Source organism: Hyla sarda, chromosome 1 (genome assembly GCF_029499605.1).
Source record: "Hyla sarda isolate aHylSar1 chromosome 1, aHylSar1.hap1, whole genome shotgun sequence".
Taxonomy (NCBI): domain Eukaryota; kingdom Metazoa; phylum Chordata; class Amphibia; order Anura; family Hylidae; genus Hyla; species Hyla sarda.
Genome location: NC_079189.1, coordinates 43,279,746 through 43,298,674, shown reverse-complemented (window position 1 = coordinate 43,298,674; position 18,929 = coordinate 43,279,746). Strand labels below are relative to the sequence as shown.

Here is an 18,929-nt window from a genome sequence, read left to right as displayed (position 1 = left end):
TTTTAAGTGCTTTGTAATTTAACTTCTACTCTGTAATTGTACTAGGCTTATATGCTTTAACTTTTTAAAAATATTACCAAAAATTTCAAAAACTGACCCCTTCTCCTCACTATGGAGTACTCTTCTATGCCTTTATGTTGTTTTTCATACCTGACAACTGAAGGAGTTACATTCAATGGTGTTGTAGATCTAACATGGCCCAATTGATTCTAGATGAAAAGGTGGAAGAGTAGTGGGGTGGGATAGGGCTAAAAATGGTAACTGCTACTTACTAGCACATAGCACAAGGACAGAGCTATCTAGTTCAGGTCTATAGTACCCATTATCTTGTGATTGTTGGGTCAAAACATAGCTATATGTAAATTACATGGGTCACCTTGGCCAACCATATGTGGTGGGATGGGACCAAGGGATGCATTACTTAGCTTCCTAGTTCAAACTAATCTAAAAGTGGCTCACAGCTATTCTTACTTACTTTCTGATAAACATGTAGGCTTGGAACAGCTAAGCATGCATGTTTATTTCAACAGGAACTTAAAGGGGTTATCCACCATAAGGTGATTTTAGTACGTACCTGGCAGACAGTAATGGACATGCTTAGGAAGGATCTGCGCTTGTCTTGGGGCTAAATGGCTATGCTGTGAGATTACCATAACACTGTGGCTAGCTTTTTGTGAACTGGCTATTTCCTGCTTGAATTTTCTTTTTTGCCTACAAATCCCATAATTCCATTTTCCTCCTGCCCACACATCAGCCACCCCACCCATTGAAACATAAATGAGCTGCATCCATTCAAAAGACCTGTGGTTTTCAATCAGGGTGCCTACAGCTGTTGCATTAGTTGCAGATTGATCTCTCTCCCACCAAGTGATCGCTCCACCCATTGAAGCAGACAGGCTCCCTGTCATCAGCTGACTAGTTAGTCAGGTCTCGGCCGCATTGCAACTTGGGAAAAATCTGAGACAACAGTCATTTTGTATGCGGTTAAAAATAAATATTGGGGTAAAAATCCACAGAAGAATTGTGAGAAAACGGTCACACACAGGTGCAGACACTATATTATGAACTACACTAACTTTACAGCCCCTGTAGCATAGTCAAATAAAAAAAATCCTGGAATACCCCTTTAAGGGTCTGCAAGATCCTCCTTAAATGTATACCTGTCGTTAACAAAAACTTTGTATATAATATCAATATACATGTATACTTGTAAATATACATTAACCCCTTTGCGCCATGATCTGATGTTTTTATCGGTACCATGACTGTTTTGATCTGACTTTTTGATCACTTTTTATACAATTTTTTTAGGGTATACAAAGTGACCAAAAATACGAAATTTTGTACTTTGGAATTTTTTCTTATGTGTACGCCATTGACCGTGTAGTTTAATTAACATATTTTTATAGTTCCTTAAATTTACACATGCGGCGACACCAGGTTTATTTTTATTCTTGTTTACATTTTTTTTATGCGAAAAGGGGGGTCATTCAAGCTTTTATTCAGGAAGGGATTAAATCACGTTTATTCACTTAAAAAAAAAATGATTTTTTAGCCCCTACTGATTGTTGCTATGCCATAGCATCAGTGTAATCTGTGCTCGATTGCTCCAGCCTGGAACTCAGGCTTGGAGCAATCAAACGACGATCGGACAGCGTGGAGCAAGGTAAGGCGCCTCCCGCTGTCCTCTCAGCTGTTCGGGACTCCGGGATTTCACTGCGGCGGTCCCGAACAGCTCCGCTGAGCTAATCAGCATTGACTTCTCCCATTTTAGGCACCGCAACCAACTTTGATCACGGCGTCTAAAGGTTTAATACCGGACATTAGCCCAATCGGTGATGTCCGGTATTAGCGCGGGTCCTAGTTGCTGATAGCGGCGGCTCCCCCTGCGATCTCTGTGCAGCACCCGCATTCTATGCCGGGCTGCTGCTCCAGTCTCGGAAACCTCTGTGTTTCTGGGACTGGAGAAGAAATGTTATGCCACGCCCCTCCATGACATCATGCCCTGCCCCCTCCATTCATGTCTATCAGAGGGGACATCTGGTGAAATCCAAGTTGGCTTGGATAATGTCTAATGATAAACTTTCCAGTGTCTTCACAGATTCTCAAAAATAATGTTATGCTACTTGGCAGCAGTGGATATCAGAAGATTTACGCTAACTTCCATCCCTTATTTGCACTTTCCTTCTTATACACGTAGAGTTTTTCACCCCACTCTACTGCCCCTTTCCCTTGTATGTATTTTGTGTCTTCCCTTTTGTTCCAGTCTCGGTCCTTTTACTCTCCCCGGGAGATTTGATTTGGTACTTCTTTTTTGTTAACGTGAATATAAGGTAATATTTGTATGCTGGACAAGAATTGGAGGACTATTACTCCTCCGCTTTTAGTTTTCTGTCTATGGATGTGATTATTCTGGAACCGACATGGCCTTTCTTATGGAGCGTCTTGATTTGGATCTCTGCATTCCGAACATGACGCCTCTCATAGTTGTATCTTTTGGCTTAAATTCCTGACTGTACTGTATTCTTTTGATTTTAATTTGATAACCTTATTGTCCTACCAAAAACTTAATAAAATTGTTTGAAAATAAAAAGGCAAATTGAAAGGTTATGCCAAATACATCTGTGGTTGGAGATCCCTTTTTTTATTTATTTAATAATTTTTTTAAACTAATTGAGAAAAACTTGCTGGAACGGTTTTTATAAAATACCTTTCTAAGCAACAAAACTGTTTCTTCGGCTGGTACGCGAACTCCACTGAATGGCAAAAGGCTAGTTCTGTTTCCCCCACATCAAACAAGCAAAAAATATAAAAATTCAGATAGGCTAGAACTTCAAATTAAAGACCTTAATTTTTTCCCGACTTTGCAGGTAGCAAGAAGCCCTCTGATCACTATACACATAACATCCATAACGGTGGATTCTTTCTAGCAGGGACAGTTCCAAATAACAACGCAAGCTTTAATTTCTATTACCTTCCGCTTGCCTTATCATCCACATCACGTATGTTATTCCGAAATCCTCCAGTGATTTTCCATTTCAGAAAAGAGAATTGATGCAAACCATTACTGTTGTGGCTTCCTTGATGGTGGCGCTGCCATAGGGCTGTTTTGATACTATATAAAAGGAACCTCTGCTCCATTTACCTCATCACATGAACATTACATTCATGTGTCAGAGATCACATGAACATTACATTCATGTGTCAGAGTTCACGTTGATTGATGTTCTCAAGGAATATGGATTAGAGTCAAGATAACAAGCATGGAGAAGCTTAGAGCTAAAGATCTATAAGTAGTAAAAATATGGTGCACTCTTCGGAATATCATCAGATCTGAACCACAAATACATAAAACGCCAACATAGTGAAAAAAAAAGCAAGCCTTGGTTGAGATAAGGATCTAAATGCTGGGTTAAGGGGCAGTCATTGCTTTTTCTCTGCTTTTGATGATTCGCCTGATCTTGGACATTGCCAATAATCCTTGTATACTTCTTGCAGTTTAGATGTGACAGGCCATAAAAGCTGCTCTACCATGCCAAGTTATGTGAAAAATCCATACTCTACATCTGATTTCAGTTACATGCTTCATATACAAGTTCTTATCTAGTAAAATGTTAACAAAAAATATTCTTTAACCAAAAAGTTGTTTCCACATGCATCTAAAAAAGAAGGGCAAATTCCTCAAGATTTCCATGTAAATTTACAGCTGCCTATGGTTTCCTGAAGGAAGACAGACCCCTAAAACACATTCAATAAGAACATTAAAAGGGGTCAGAAAAAGGAGTTTTTATTTTTGCATCATTCACAATGTGGAATAACATGTTCCCTTTATTTCATGGATCGCTATAACTGCAGTTGAAGAAACTATACATCATTTTGTTTGCTTTTTTTTTGGGGGGGGGGGGGGGTTGCACAATGGAAAAAACTAAAACTTTAAAACAAAAAAGTTAACAGTATTTTAAAGCCGATCAAATGATCTCATGTTTTTTTTTCAAAATAAAAAAACATTTCCCTTTCATAGAAGTTGCAAAATATAGCAAAAACAATAAAACTTTGGTATCACTGTACCGAGTCCTATCATTTTTACTGCATAGTAAATGAACACCGTAACAAAAAGGGAAAAAAATAAGTCAAAACACCATTTTTTCCTACATTCCGCCATACTTTTTTTTCTGCTTCACAATACATGATATGGTAAAATAAAGGGGGGCAAATAAGAAAAAAAACTTTAAAAAAAATTAGTCCCCATATGTTCGACGAACACATATACAGTGGTCCCTCAACATACGATGGTAATTGGTTCAAGGCGGACCATCGCTTGTTGAAACAAATCGTACGTTGAGGGATTCGTGCCATAGATTACACTCACATGTCCCCACCGCTCTGTCATTTCGCAGCTCCACTGCTGCTGCTGACGCCATCATCATGTTCCCACTCACACCGCCCCTATTGAACGGTGCAGGGAAGAGGCAAAATGACGGGCTGGAGCAGCAGGGACGTGTAAGCATCCTTCAGCGGGGCACATGGGGCACATTAAATGGCTATCTGGCGACAGCTGAAGTAGTCAGTTTGCGAAGCCCTGACACACAGAAGCATCCTATGTTGATGCTGCCTTCAACAAACGATGGCCTCTGAGAGGCAGTCTTATGATGAAATGATCGTATGTCGCGGGACCACTGTTTTAAAGAAAAAAAATAAAATGATGGCGCTTAGTACGAGAAAAAAAAAAAAAAAACGGTATCACAATTGCCAAAAATTGATGCTGTGGGAAAGGTCAATATACACCTCATTTAATCTTGAGGTGTAGATCCAAAGCGAACCAACCCCTTAAAAGGAAATCTGTTATCAATGTCACCTGCACTAACCTGTCGCTTTTACTTACATACTTACCTGGTCCCATACTGTGTTCCGGTTCTGCCGCAATATCCCACCGTATCTTCTGTTCTGGGGCAGACTTTGAGCATGAGCAGAGCTTAGTGACGTCACCGCTGGTGTTTGTATGCTCCAAGTTGGCCCCGGAATGGAAGATACGCACCAAATGGGACCAGGTAAGTATGGTTGTCATCAGTGTCAACTGCTATACCTGTCTGTACCAACAGGTTAGTGCAGGTGACACTGATGACAGATTTCCTTTAAAGTGTTATTTTACAATCACTAAATAAAGCCTCATAAAGTGTATGGCAGTAGTGCAGGTTCACCCCCTGGCTTGGTGCTTAGCCTGTCAGATTGCAGAGGACAGCTACCTTATAGTGTATTGGGCAGTCACCTTGCAATCAGTCAGGCTGCGCGCCTAGCCGGCTATATCTTGTGATCGGTGGGGGTCTCGGCACTGAACCCCGACCAATCAAAACTTTTGACACGTTCCTGCCACATGTCCCAAGTTTTGTGTAACGATGGCAAAGCTTTAACATCTAGCTGCGAAGCTGATGGAGCCTACGCCTTAAAAAATGTGAGAGCAAAGGGTAGAGGGCAGTGTCGGGGAGAGAATTTGCAGTTATTTAATAGCATTTGATTTTGCAGGCAATATTTACTTTGATTTCGGCTAATTGCAGTGTTATCTAACAGTGTTTGAGCTGCCCTCCGGGGCCGCCGAGAAATGTTCTTTTACATCCAGAATAAAATGCTTCTAGCAAAACTAAATAATACACATGCAGGAATTATTCATCACGTCGCAGGATCCGTAATGAGGGGCTGCATGAAAGGGATTAAATGACAGATTTTTGCAGAGATAAAACCATTTACACAAAGACACAAAGCACACAGACAAGGGTATCAATTAGTTGGTTAGCACTTTGTTCATTTACTGGAGCAATGCGAAATAATGGAAGGACTCTATTTGCATATGCTTTTCATATTCACATTAAAAGAAAAAATAAAATGTTCTGGGTGATTTTTTTTCTGTAGCGATCAAAGTGGAGATGAAATGACGGCAGGAGACTTTTTTTTGCCTTCAAGTTTCTGCTGAGCTTTACGGACAGTTTTGAGTTTCTTGACTATTGGATTATCGTTAAATCAACAGTCTCAAAAAGAGCGAGCTTCTTTTAAGGAACACAGAGTCAACCCTACTGGAGACAGGATGGGACTTGATAGCTAGAAGGTCTTTTGGTCAACAATCGGATGAGTAGTCTTTCAATGAAATACTATGCCCCTTAAGATACAATATTAATTGGGTCCAGGACAAACATTTTATCTTAAGACCATAACATAATGGAAAACTAGTAATTGGTTCTCTAAAATGTGAACCCAAACTAAGAAAAAATTAAGATTAAAGAAAAATCACAGATGAAGCAAGTGCTTCTTGTATGTCGAGTATGGTCCCAAGTTATAATGGTCCAGGAAAGATCATTGTATGACCCGAAATCATTGTAACTTGAGGGACCACTGTATACCGTTTCAGAGGAGGGTACAGATATTAACTACAGCCCTGCAACGGGATTGGGATCCTGCTGGAGCCAATGAAAAACTTGCGGGTGTGGGCAGAAATGAGGTTGTTACAGGCGGGAGCAGGAAGACAAAGAACATTCAGCAGGTCCAGCAAACCTCTAAAATGCCACAGGAGCTGATGAAATGGCACAAGGTGGTACTATTTCTAAAAGCTGCAACAAAATGTTTGTGGGAGTGGGCGGGATTGGACGCATGCTGCGGGAGTGGAATACACACCTTGCGGGAGCAGGAGAGATGGTCAGAAATCCAGCGGGATAAAAAAAAAAAACCACAACACAGTCCCAGGCAGGGCTTGAGTATGAACCCCTTAACCCTTGATTCAGACTATGAGAAAAAGAACAAGAACTTGCAGCCTTCTGGTTTTAGAACATCCAAGGGTGTTTTAGACATACCCCAATCTAAGGGAGAAAAGGCTCTTAAAGGTGATGTTACACATTATATAGAAGAAGGTTGATGGCTGGACAACAGTTAAAGCCTCCTGTGTGATGTATCGCCACACAGAACATTCACGGTCATGTTTGGGCCAAAAGTTGACATCCAACAGTCAGTACAGAGCCACACAGATTACCGGGAACGGTAGTCTTCTGGTGGTGCGTGGCCTGAAGTAGCAAAGTGTAAGAGCAATGTGCAGATAAGCTAACATTATAAGGAAGTCTTTCAGCTCACAGATGTAGACTTGTAGTGAACGGACATGTAGACATTGCTCATTTTTATGATTGAACATTCTACATTGATTCTTAAGTACAAGAACAGCTGTGACAGCCGAAGATAGAGCAGATCAGCATAAGAGTGAGCCCAATATTTAGGGTCAGGTTTTTCACAAGACTTTTTCAAAAGCGTGCAGAACTTCTTGTAGAGACTTTTCTTCCTACTCTCATTAGTTTCTATATTTAGAGTCATCTTGCGAGAATACCATGATTTTCCCATCTAATAGTAAATGCAAGAAGACAAGGACAGTGACAGCTGTCATCATGAGTTTCCCCCGGCAGTCAGTGCATGACCGGTAATTCTCCTAGTCCTTCACCCTCTGCTCTCAGTCACGCTTTTCCTAGGGCAACTACTACGGGAAGGAAGGCTTGTAATTTGCCTGCAGGCCCCTGTTGACATGACAGTGTTTACTTAAGAAGCAAAGCAAGACTATCTCAATAAGAAGTTCCGTTTAATTACAGGATTTTTACTATTTTTAATTATTATGCGCAGACAATACATTTTTCAATTACAAAAATCCGTCACTTATCTGCATGGTTTTGATCCTAGCAAGCCAACATGGTTTTCACCCATAATGCATCAAAAATGGCATGCCACTATTTTATTTGCTATTCTACAATTTCCAAAACCATGATGAAAAAACTCTGCACTGTATAAACTACAGTATCCTTTTAAAGTGAAATTAATGTAATGTGGAATTGAAGAACTCAAATTGCATGGACTCGATAATGTCTGAGAAAAATTATGACATATGGGAATAACGGGGACATGGCTGGAATGACAATTTCAACTACCCAGATATAAACTGAAAAACTGAGACATATGGATCTTATAAAAGGTAGAACAAGGATGAAGAGGTGGCACTGAGATGGCGCTACCTGGCAAGGGTACATGGATACATGCAAGAATGTCGACTTGGTTAGGATATTGTATTAATGTGTTTAGTTTACGGACACATAAAAAGCACAAAAAACTAATTAAATAAGTAACATCAAGGTGGCAAGATGCGTTTTGGTAGGTTACTCTTCCTTTCTCAATTGCAGATGATTAGTAGATAGCATGTATCAGAGTTATTTAAAATACAAAAATGGCACCATTTTATACTAGAAAAATTTTAATATACAAAATTACCAGGTCCAGATGGAATTCAACCCTGCAATTTAACGGAATTAAGTAATGTAATTGACAGACCCCTTTTTACTAATATTCAAGGACTTTATAGTGACAGGATCTGTTCCTCACAAGTGGCGTATAGCAAATGTGGTGCAAATACTCAAGAAATGACCCTGGGACTTATAGGCCTGTTTTCTAAGGGATGCTATATTGGAGTAGGTCAATGAAAATAACTGTATAGCTCCATATCAGCATGGGTTTATGAGGGATCAGTCCTTTCTAAATGAACCTGATCAGCTTTTATGAGGAGGTGAGCTCAATACTGGAGCGGGGCGAATCACTGGCTATCGTATATCTATAGTATAGCTGGAGAAGTAACTGGCTCAGTGATAGGAAACAGAGGTTGGTTATTAATGGTACATACTCCGAGTGGGTGACTGTTACTAGTGGGGACCACAGGGGTCAGTTTTGGGTCCTATTCTTGGATATATCTTGTAGATGGATCATATAGTAAAGTATCAATCTTTGCAGATGATACAAAGCTCTGCAAAGTGGTTAACATAATAGAGGATGGTGCATTATGTATAGTAGATAACACAATAGAGGACTATGCACTGTGTATAGTAGATAATACAACAGAAGACAGAGCATTGCTACAAATGTATCTGGATAAGTTGCAGGCTTGGGATGAGAAGTGGCAGATGAGGTTCAACACCGATAAATGTAAGTTTATGCATATGGAAAGGAAAAATCCAAGCTGGGAATATGTTCTAAATGGGAAAATACTGGGTATCTGTAGTGACCAGTGTCAGACAGCTGCTGCAAAGGCAAATAAAATCATGGGGTGAATGAAAAAAGGTATACATGTACACGAAAAAGGAAATAATTCTACAACTGTACAGTACTGGGCATCTCTCCATCTAGAGGAAAGAAGCTTTCTAGACCAGCACAGACAGGGGTCTTTACTGTAAGAGCAGTGAGACTAGCAGAACTCTGCCAGAGGAAGTGGTCAAAAGAACTCAATAAAAATACTTCCGGAAGGGCCTGGACGCATTTCTGGAGAGTAATATTACAGGTTAAAATCACTAGATTCTAGAGTAGGCTGTAGGGTTGAATTTATTGGTGACATACGTTACTCTTAATCCAACATACACGGTCACCATGCAATGTGATGCAGCATGACAACGAGTATATCAAATCTCTACTGGATGCAGGGCTGCAGAATATGTTGGCATTCTATAAACCAGGGAAAAATGAACAAATGCAAAAATGATCCCTGACCAAAATCATGCGAAATAGCCGATAGCCATGAGTAGTGGGAGCTGGGTGCCCGATCTGTGTTTATATTAGAAGATAGAAAGAAGATAATTCAGTGTTTGAATCCGGTTGTGAAATCCAAGGTCAGAACGATATGAAAATAAACTCATTCCTCATTATATGAAGGCGCGGTGATGAGCCGTCTTTATAGCCGCTCCATCACAATCATTTGTTATGGCCACTTCTCTCCCGATGACTCGCCGCTGTTTATCACCTCATTAGGGAGCTGAAAACCATTAGCAAATTACTGCAATAGTCAGATTTGATTAGCGCAGATTCTTCTACCTCCACCTGTTGATGCACAACCTCGTCTCATTATTTTCTTGGATAAAAAAATATATATCAGATAATTCCATGTAGAGGAAGTCGTGGCACGATTGGGGAAGTGCACAGCGTCAGGGGCTTTGTATTCAGAAGATGAAACCAAAATAGATGCTGCATATCTGTGTCGCTTTACATTTTTAAGAGGCGCAGATAAGTGGGAATTTACTGGGGCACAAAATGGCAATCGGATTCTTTTTTTTATTTATTTATTTTTTGGTCTTGTTGGGAATGGATACACAGATTTCTTGTTATCTAATTCTTTTCAGCATTTGCTTGCAGGACATGTCTCACTTACAAAAGACTCAAGATCAGTACAGGATAGGTAATGCATGTACACAGTGACTACACCAGCAGAATAGTGAGTACAGATCTGGAGTATAATACAGGATATAACTCAGGATCAGTACAGGATAAGTAATGTATGTACACAGTGACCTCACCAGCAGAATAGTGAGTACAGCTCTGGAGTATAATACAGGATATAACTCAGGATCAGTACAGGATAAGTAACGTAATGTATGTACACAGTGACCCCACCAGCAGAATAGCGAGTACAGCTCTGGAGTAGAATACAGGATATAACTCAGGATCAGTACTGGATAAGTAATGTAATGTATGTACACAGTGACCCCATTAGCAGAATAGTGAGTGCAGCTCTGGAGTATAATACAGGATATAACTCAGGATTAGAACCAGATAAGTAATGTAACTGTGTTTACTTTTTAACAAATCCTATTAGGACCCTGATGGGCAGCTATAAACCTAAAGGAAGGATTCCAGGGAAGCTGTCTCACCTCTATACCGCTTTGCCTGGCCAGCTTCACTGCTGTGTTATAGTAGCCACACCGAAGGAGGTGTTCCACCATCATACGGTCCATGCGCTTCTTTTTCCACATATTTACGGCAGGAGTCTGATCACTGCTGTGCTCTTTTAAGTGTTCAATCCGCCTCTTGCACAACTTTGCGCTCTCATCCTCTGCTTGGATGGACTCTACTGCCTAGGAAGAAGGAAGTACAAAAATTGATAAGTAAAGTTTTTAGGGCAGAACTGCGCATGGGAAAACCCATGAAGGTTACACAGAAAAAAAATACAATGCTGCCCACTTTTTATTATCAGGACCCCCCAATCATACAAATATGGCAGATCCTGGCAAAAAGCCATCACTTTATAAGACGTTATAACAATTTAAAGTGTATGAGTATCTTTATTACTGTATATACTATGGAACGGTGGCACAAAGTCAATGGTGTTTTAGCACAGAGACCTGACCATTTGCTAAAAGTTGTGTTAAGAGTAACTATTCAAAAGTGGTCAGGCCAATGCAGACAACTCAACCAGTCAATACAGTGCTGTCCCTACTGGTTCCCAATGGTCTTGCTCAGTTTTCATGGACTAATGGTCTGACAGGATTAGTAAAAACAAGTTAGAGAAGCACTCCACTTTTTTGCCTATATTGTGCACATTCCCCATCACTAGTCCTACAGCACCATTTGTTTTATTTCAGCACAGCTGCATCTATACTTTTTCGCTGCTTTAACTGACCCACAGAAAATCAGTGTTTAAGGTGTCAGACGGGGTGGTCAGGCCTGGGTCAGCTGATCAGATAAAGCCTGCTAGCTCCAAGACCCCTCCCCACTCAGCTTTACCTTTATACTGCTGCTGCTACTATCTCTATGGGGTCAGGATATATAGCAGATAAGCACTTGGCGGCGGTCTATGGAGTGAGACCTGATGCGATCAAAGAATTTTGACCTGTCTGAACGACATGTCAAAAGTTGTTTTTAAATGATAGTATTGGTTTAAAGCCACTAGTGATAGCTGAGGGTCTTATGGAACTGGACTTCCATTTTTGTTCTGTCTTTATTTAAAACGCTTCCAAATGATAGGAAATAGTGACGAAACAAAGGGAACTGGCATCTCTACATAAAGCACCTCAATTTATTTTTATATATACAACTTGTGTATTGGAAGTTAAATGGAAAATAAATGGAAGTAAAATAATTTATATATACACACACACACACACACACACACACACACACACACACACATACATATATACTAGGGCTGCACGATATGGGGAAAATGTGTGATCGCGATTCTGGGCCTAAATATTGCGATATAATAATAAAAACAAATGGTGAAATCCCCCCCATTTCATGTCCAATCGCCTCCATTTCACATCTACCTACCCATTTTATGCCCACCGCCTATTACCCATCTCTCCCTTGTCACACCCCCCCTTGTCACATTCTCCTCCCCCTTGTCACATTCTCCCCCACCTTGTCACATCCCCCCCCCCCCCCCATTTACACACCCCCCCCCCCCCCCCCCCCCCGGTCACATTCTTGTATTCTTGTACTGCAGCAATACACTGGGTTTCCCGGGCGGATTTTTCCGCGGGACCCAGGAAACCTGGTGTATTGCTGCAAGGTACAAGACCTTTCACCATCAGCCAATCACTGGCTTGACACGTGACACCACTGCGGCCAGTGATTGGCTGAAAAGGGAAAGGTCTTACTGCCTGTACTAAGAAGAGAGGAAACTCCGGAGTGCACGGAGACGAATCTGCAGGGACCGGCACTAGGTGAGGAGAAGTTTTTTTTTATTTTTCACCCTGCGCCCTTAGCTCAGTGTTTTCTAGCAGAGTGCCTTCAGCTGTTGTGAAACTACTACTCCCAGCATGCCCGGACAGCCTTTGCCGGTCCGGGCATGCTAGGAATTGTAGTTTTGCAACAAATGAAGGCCCCCTGGTTGGGAAACACTGACTTAGTATTTAAATTAGTTTTTACCTGCTCTGGCTGCCCCCGCCACGGGAGCCAGCCCGAGCAGATAATTGCATGGTTTTCCCAGGGGGGCCATATCGCTAAAAGCAAAAATCGCGATTTGATTGAAATTTTTCAAGAAAAAAAAAAAAGTATTTCTCACAGAAATGGATTGCAATAACACATGTTTTGCTATACACGTGGAAAAAAAAGCAAATTGGACATCATGTCACAACAAACTCCAAAAATGGGCTGGACAAAATTATTGGCACCCTCAACTTAATATTTGATTGCACACCCTTTGGAAAAAATAACTGAAATCAGTTGCTTCCTATAACAATCAATAAGCTTCTTACACCTCTCAGCCGGAATGTTAGACCACTCTTCCTTTGCAAATTGTGCCAGGTCTCTCTTATTGGAAGGCGCCTTTTCCCAACAGCAATTTTAAGATCTCTCCACAGGTGTTCAATGGGATTTAGATCTGGACTCATTGCTGCCACTTCAGAACTCTCCAGCACTTTGTTGCCATCCATTTCTGGGGGCTTTTAGACATATGTTTGGGGTCATTGTCCTGCTGGAAGCTCCAAGATCTCAGACGGAATCCCAGCTTTCTGACATTGGACTGTACAGTGCAACCCAAAATCCGTTGGTAATCCTCAGATTTCATGATGCCTTGTACACATTCAAGGCACCCAGTGCCAGAGGCAGCAAAACAACCCCAAAACATAATTGAACCTCTCCCATATTTCACTGTAGGTACTGTGTTCTTTTCTTTGTAGGCCTCATTCTGTTTTCGGTAAACAGTAGAATGATGTGCTTTACCAAAAAGCTCTATCTTGCTCATCTGTCCACCAAAAGTCGTTTTCCCAGAAGGATTTTGGCTTATTCAAGTTCATTTTGGCAAAATGTAGTCTTGCTTTTTTATGTCTCTGTGTCGGCAGTGGGGCCCTCCTTGGTCTCCTGCCATAGAGTTTCATTCAATTTAAATGTTGACGGATAGTTCGCACTGACACTGATGCTCCCTGAGCCTGTAGGACAGCTTGAATATCTTTGGAACTTGTTTGGGGCTGCTTATCCACCATCCAGACTATCCTGCGTTGACACCTTTCATCAATTTTTCTCTTCCGTCCAAAGGCCTGGACAAAGGCAAATCTAGATCTCTGGAGATGGACTTGTAACCTTGAGATTGTTGATATTTTTCCACAATTTTGGTTCTTAAGTCCTCAGACAGTTCTCTTCTCCTCTTTCTGTTGTCCATGCTTAGTGTGGCACACACAGACACACAATGCAAAGACTAAGTGAACTTCTCTCCTTTTTATCTGCTTTCAGGTGTGCTTTTTATATTGCCCACACCTGTTACTTGCCCCAGGTGAGTTTGAAGGAACATCACATGCTTGAAACAATCTAATTTTTCCACAATTTTGAAAGGGTGCCAATAATTTTGTCCAACAAATTTTTGTAGTTTGGTGACATTATGTCCAAATTGTTTTGTTTTTCCTACCTTATTCCTTATTCTGTTTAGCTCCAATACACACAAAGGGAATAAACATGTGTACAGCAAAACATGTGTTACTGCAATCCTTTTCTGTCAGAAATACTTCATTTTCTTGAAAAATTTCAGGGGTGCCAACATTTATGGCCATGACTGTGTGTGTGTGTGTATGTATATATAAAAAAATCACACTTCTGTGAAATCACACTGTCCACTCAGGAAGCAACTCTGATTGACAATCAATTTCACATGCTGTTGTGCAAATGGAACAGACAACAGGTGGAAATTATAGGCAATTTGCAAGACACCCCCAATAAAGGAGTGGTTCTACAGACCACTTCTCAGTTCCTATGCTTCCTGGCTGATGTTTTGGTCACTTTTGAATGCTGGCGGTGCTTTCACTCTAGTGGTAGCATAAGACGGAGTGTACAACCCACACAAGTGGCTCAGGTAGTGCAGCTCATCCAGGATGGCACATCAATGCGAGCTGTGGCAAGAAGGTTTGCTGTGTCTGTCAGTGTAGTGTCCAGAGCATGGAGGCACTACCAGGAGACAGGCCTTTGTGCAAGGAGGAGCAGGAGGAGCAATGCCAGAGCCCTACAAAATGACCTCCAGCAGGTCACAAATGTGCATGTGTCCACTCAAACAGTCAGAAACAGACTCCATGAGGGCCCGATGTCCACAGGTGGGAGTTGTGCTTACCGTCCAACACCGTGGAGGACGTTTGGCATTTGCCAGAGAACACCAAGATTGGCAAATTCGCCACTGGCACCCTGTGCACTTCACAGATGAAAGCAGGTTCACACTGAGCACATGTGACAGACGTGACAGAGCCTGGAGATTCCGTGGAGAACGTTCTGCTGCCTGCAACATCCTCCAGCATGGCTGGTTTGACGGTGGGTCAGTAATGGTGTGGGGTGGCATTTCTTTGGGGGGGGGGGGGGGGGAACGCGCAAAGCCCTCCATGTGCTTGCCAGAAGTAGCCTGACTGGCATTAGGTACCGAGATGAGATCCTCAGACTCCCATATGCTGGTGCGGTTGGCCCTGGGTTCTTCCTAATGCAAGACAATGCTAGACCTCATGTTGCTGGAGTGTGTCAGCAGTTCCTGCAAGAGAAAGGCATTGATGCTATGGACTGGCCGCCTGTTCCCCAGACCTGAATCCGATTAAGCACATCTGGGACATCATGTCTCGCTCCATCCACCAACGCCACGTTGCACCACAGACTGTCCAGGAGTTGGCGGATGCTTTAGTCCAGGTCTGGGAGGACATCCCTCAGGAGACCTCATCAGGAGCATGCCCAGGCATTGTAGGGAGGTCATACGGGCACGTGGAGGCCACACACACTACTGAGCCTCATTTTGACTTGTTTTAAGGACATTACATCAGAGTTGGATCAGCCATGGATTGATACATTTGATTTCCATTGATAATTTTTGTGTGATTTTGCTGTCAACACATTCAACTATGTAAAGACGAAAGTATTTCATACGATTAGTTCATTCAGATCTAGGATGTGTTATCTTAGTGTTCCCTTTATTTTTTTGAGCAGTGTACATGTGTGTGTATATATATTTATGTATATGTCGACTGCCGCAAGAGTGTCAAACGTTATCACATAATTCTAAAATCTATTTAGTTTCATTTTAATTCCAATCTTTCCAATGTTTCCTTCAGCACAGTTAAGTTTATTTATCAGGTTTTCTCTTGATTCTGTCCTTCTGGCTTTAGAAATTTCAGTTTTTGCTTGTGGAAAAAATTAAAAACTAGAATGATATTCCATCATGGAAATAGGGCTGCACGACAAGACACAAACTCCAAGCGAACGTTAATGGCTTTCAAAATATTGATCCTATGGGCAAGTCAATGCTTAAGTTTTACATCACAGATAAGCAGAATGTTCCTTCTCAGACGTCTGTGGAACTTTGGCAATCTTAAAGTGTACCTGTTTGCACAGACTTTTTATATAATGTAGATAATACAATTATATGTATATTTGTAATCTACATTGGTTAAAAAAATTGTATACTTCTGGTGAAAGAATCCTGTTCCTGCAGCTATTGCCTGTGTGTCTGTGTGGAGACCAAATAAAAGAAGTGAGGGCAGGACAAGCAGGGCTCTGTGCAGACTGCTGGCTTGTCAATTAGTCTGCTGTGTGAGCCGGGAGCGTGTCACAGAGCCTCAGTGCACAGAGGGGCCCCGCTTGTCCTCAGTGCACAGAGGGGCCCCGCTTGTCCTCAGTGCACAGAGGGGCCCCGCTTGTCCTCAGTGCACAGAGGGGCCCCGCTTGTCCTCAGTGCACAGAGGGGCCCCGCTTGTCCTCAGTGCACAGAGGGGCCCCGCTTGTCCTCAGTGCACAGAGGGGCCCCGCTTGTCCTCAGTGCACAGAGGGGCCCCGCTTGTCCTCAGTGCACAGAGGGGCCCCGCTTGTCCTCAGTGCACAGAGGGGCCCCGCTTGTCCTCAGTGCATAGCTGTCACGCCCCCTCCCATAGACTTGCATTGAGGGGGTGGGCCGTGATGTCATGAGAGGGCGGTGCTATGACATCACAAGCTTCCAGCTCCAGCGTTCGGAACAGTTTGTTCCAAACGCTGAGCAGCGGAGTACCCCTTTTAAGTTCCACAGCCTATTGGCATGCTTCATGGCCTGACTTACCTCCTCCCACCCCTGTCCTTGACTGATGTACACAGCCCTGTAGGTCAGTCAAAAATGGCATGAGGAGAAGGCAAGCTAGGAGTTGTACCAGGCTGTGGCAACTGAGAACCTGGGCTCTGCCTCCTTGACACTTTCTGAGAAATAAAAAGGCAATTCTATAGGGTGGGCAACCACAGTCAGCTCCAGGAAAGGTATACTCTGCTTTTATACTCAGCTGTCCAACCATGCTGCAGCAAATACAGCTGACCAATGTAAAGTCAATGGGGCCTGTGCCAGTACCCGCACACATACGCCAGCATCCCATTTAAACAGGATGCCAACGTATACATAGACCTGTAAAGTAATAGCATTTCTAGATCAAAAATCTAAAATATTCCCTTCTGACTTTTTAATATGCGTAAGCAATATACGGCACTGCTCCACCGTCACTTTGCATGTGTGACCATGTCAGACGAGCCCGGGCTTGATACTTATGTAAAGTCATTAGCAAAACATTATAAATGAGAATTTCATCTGTAACATGAAACACTGGTAATTTACAGGGTGAATGGAAAAATTCCATCAGATACAATTCAATAAAATGCTGTGAATTGTAGAGACAAAGATGGAGTCAGCAGCTATCGTCGACAAGTGTGGATGAAAGCGTCCGCTCCCTCATAATCTAATACATCAATGTCTCCGAGCTGCTGGATTGAAAAGCAAACATGCTTGAACCAGAATCCATGTAAATCACGGTGATTAATTTGACGTCTCTTTCATTCACTGCGCCCGGATGGCGATCACACATTGTTAACTGGATGCTAGGCCGCTTCACATTCAGATGGCGTAAAGTAGGAGCTCTGCCTAGTAATGTCAGAATGGGGGGGACGAGTGACTGAAGACCTCGCAAATGAGAACAAAGCATATAATCCATATGATGTATTTAAAGGCAACTCCCCTGAATTCAAAGGCCTTAGCACTATGAATTGTCCGTTTTTTTTGTCAAATTCTTGGAAAGCTTACAGGGTTTCTACAACTGAACAATTAAAGGGGTACTCCACTGCTGTTCCGAACGCTGGAGCCGGGAGCTCGTTTAGTCATAGCCCCGCCCCCCAATGCAAGTCTATGGGAGTGGGCATGGTGGCTGTCATGCTCCCTGCCATAGACTTGCATTGAGGGGGTGGGGCTATTATGTCACAAGCTCCCAGGACCCGCCTTTAAGTCACTTCCTTGCCTGAGCTGAACAGCATTTAGATATATGCTTTACAGCAAATAATCCGGGCTCAAAAGACTGTAGGGGGCTCTATTAACTTCAGTGGGAGAGTTTTCTAAGCATGCTTTGTGACCTCTGCAGAGGTCAGTTTACAGGGAGGAGGGGAGCTGTGCCCATCACCTATTGTGAATGGTGGGTCCTCTCTTTTCTTTACACTGGTGTTACCTTTCACTGTAATGATAAGTAGGAGACTGCCCGAAAGTGATCTGTACAGAACGTTATTTTCTGTAAAACCTTCTCCTATAAAAAGCCTTGAAACATGACTAGGGATATCAGCAACCTAGAGTGTGTCTGTAATGTAAAGAAGCTCCTCCTATAGAAAACATGGCTACGTCCAGAACACATACTAGATGTTAAAGTACATATGGGATCTTACCTTTCTCTTAAGAACACTTAGTTTCTCCACCACTCCGTCCAGCAGGCTAACCACAGAGTCTACAGCAGGGCAGCTGCCCAATGTCTTCTCCAGCTCTGCCACAACCATGGAGACATGGCTCGTCTCCCGATCTATGTTCTTCTGTGCTGCCCGGAAGCGCTTGTTAAGGGTCTCATAAGGAACCTGAAAAGAGAATATAAGGTACCGGATTATAAAACCTAAGATAGAAGGTTTCAGACAAGAATAGACATAAATGATGCTGGAATTTATCTAACATGGTGTATGCTTGGTCACGATGAAGTTTGTAAGACCAAGGGTGCTCCTGTAAGCTCTAGCGCCTCCAGACTTCTGCTGAGACCAGAAGTAGCTACCTGACACCTATCATTGTTGGCTGTATTATAGGGAGATTTTGGCAACAAACACAACTGTATCTACCTACCCCAGGTCTAAATTTGGTCCCGCCGTAGCTCGGGTCCTTCTAC

At 42.4% G+C, this 18,929-nt stretch overlaps 1 protein-coding gene across 2 annotated transcripts in view; it reads right to left on the bottom strand.

The window, feature by feature from the left end:
• MAEA (macrophage erythroblast attacher, E3 ubiquitin ligase) overlaps nucleotides 1-18,929 on the bottom strand; it is an 80,883-nt gene that overhangs the window by 37,645 nt on the left and 24,309 nt on the right. For both annotated transcript variants that reach the window (XM_056554783.1, XM_056554809.1), the window contains exons 2-3: nucleotides 18,448-18,630; nucleotides 10,701-10,904 (exon numbers count right to left, since the gene is read on the bottom strand). In XM_056554783.1, the coding sequence (XP_056410758.1) occupies nucleotides 10,701-10,904; nucleotides 18,448-18,630 (387 nt within the window). The remainder of the gene's footprint in view (nucleotides 1-10,700; nucleotides 10,905-18,447; nucleotides 18,631-18,929) is intronic.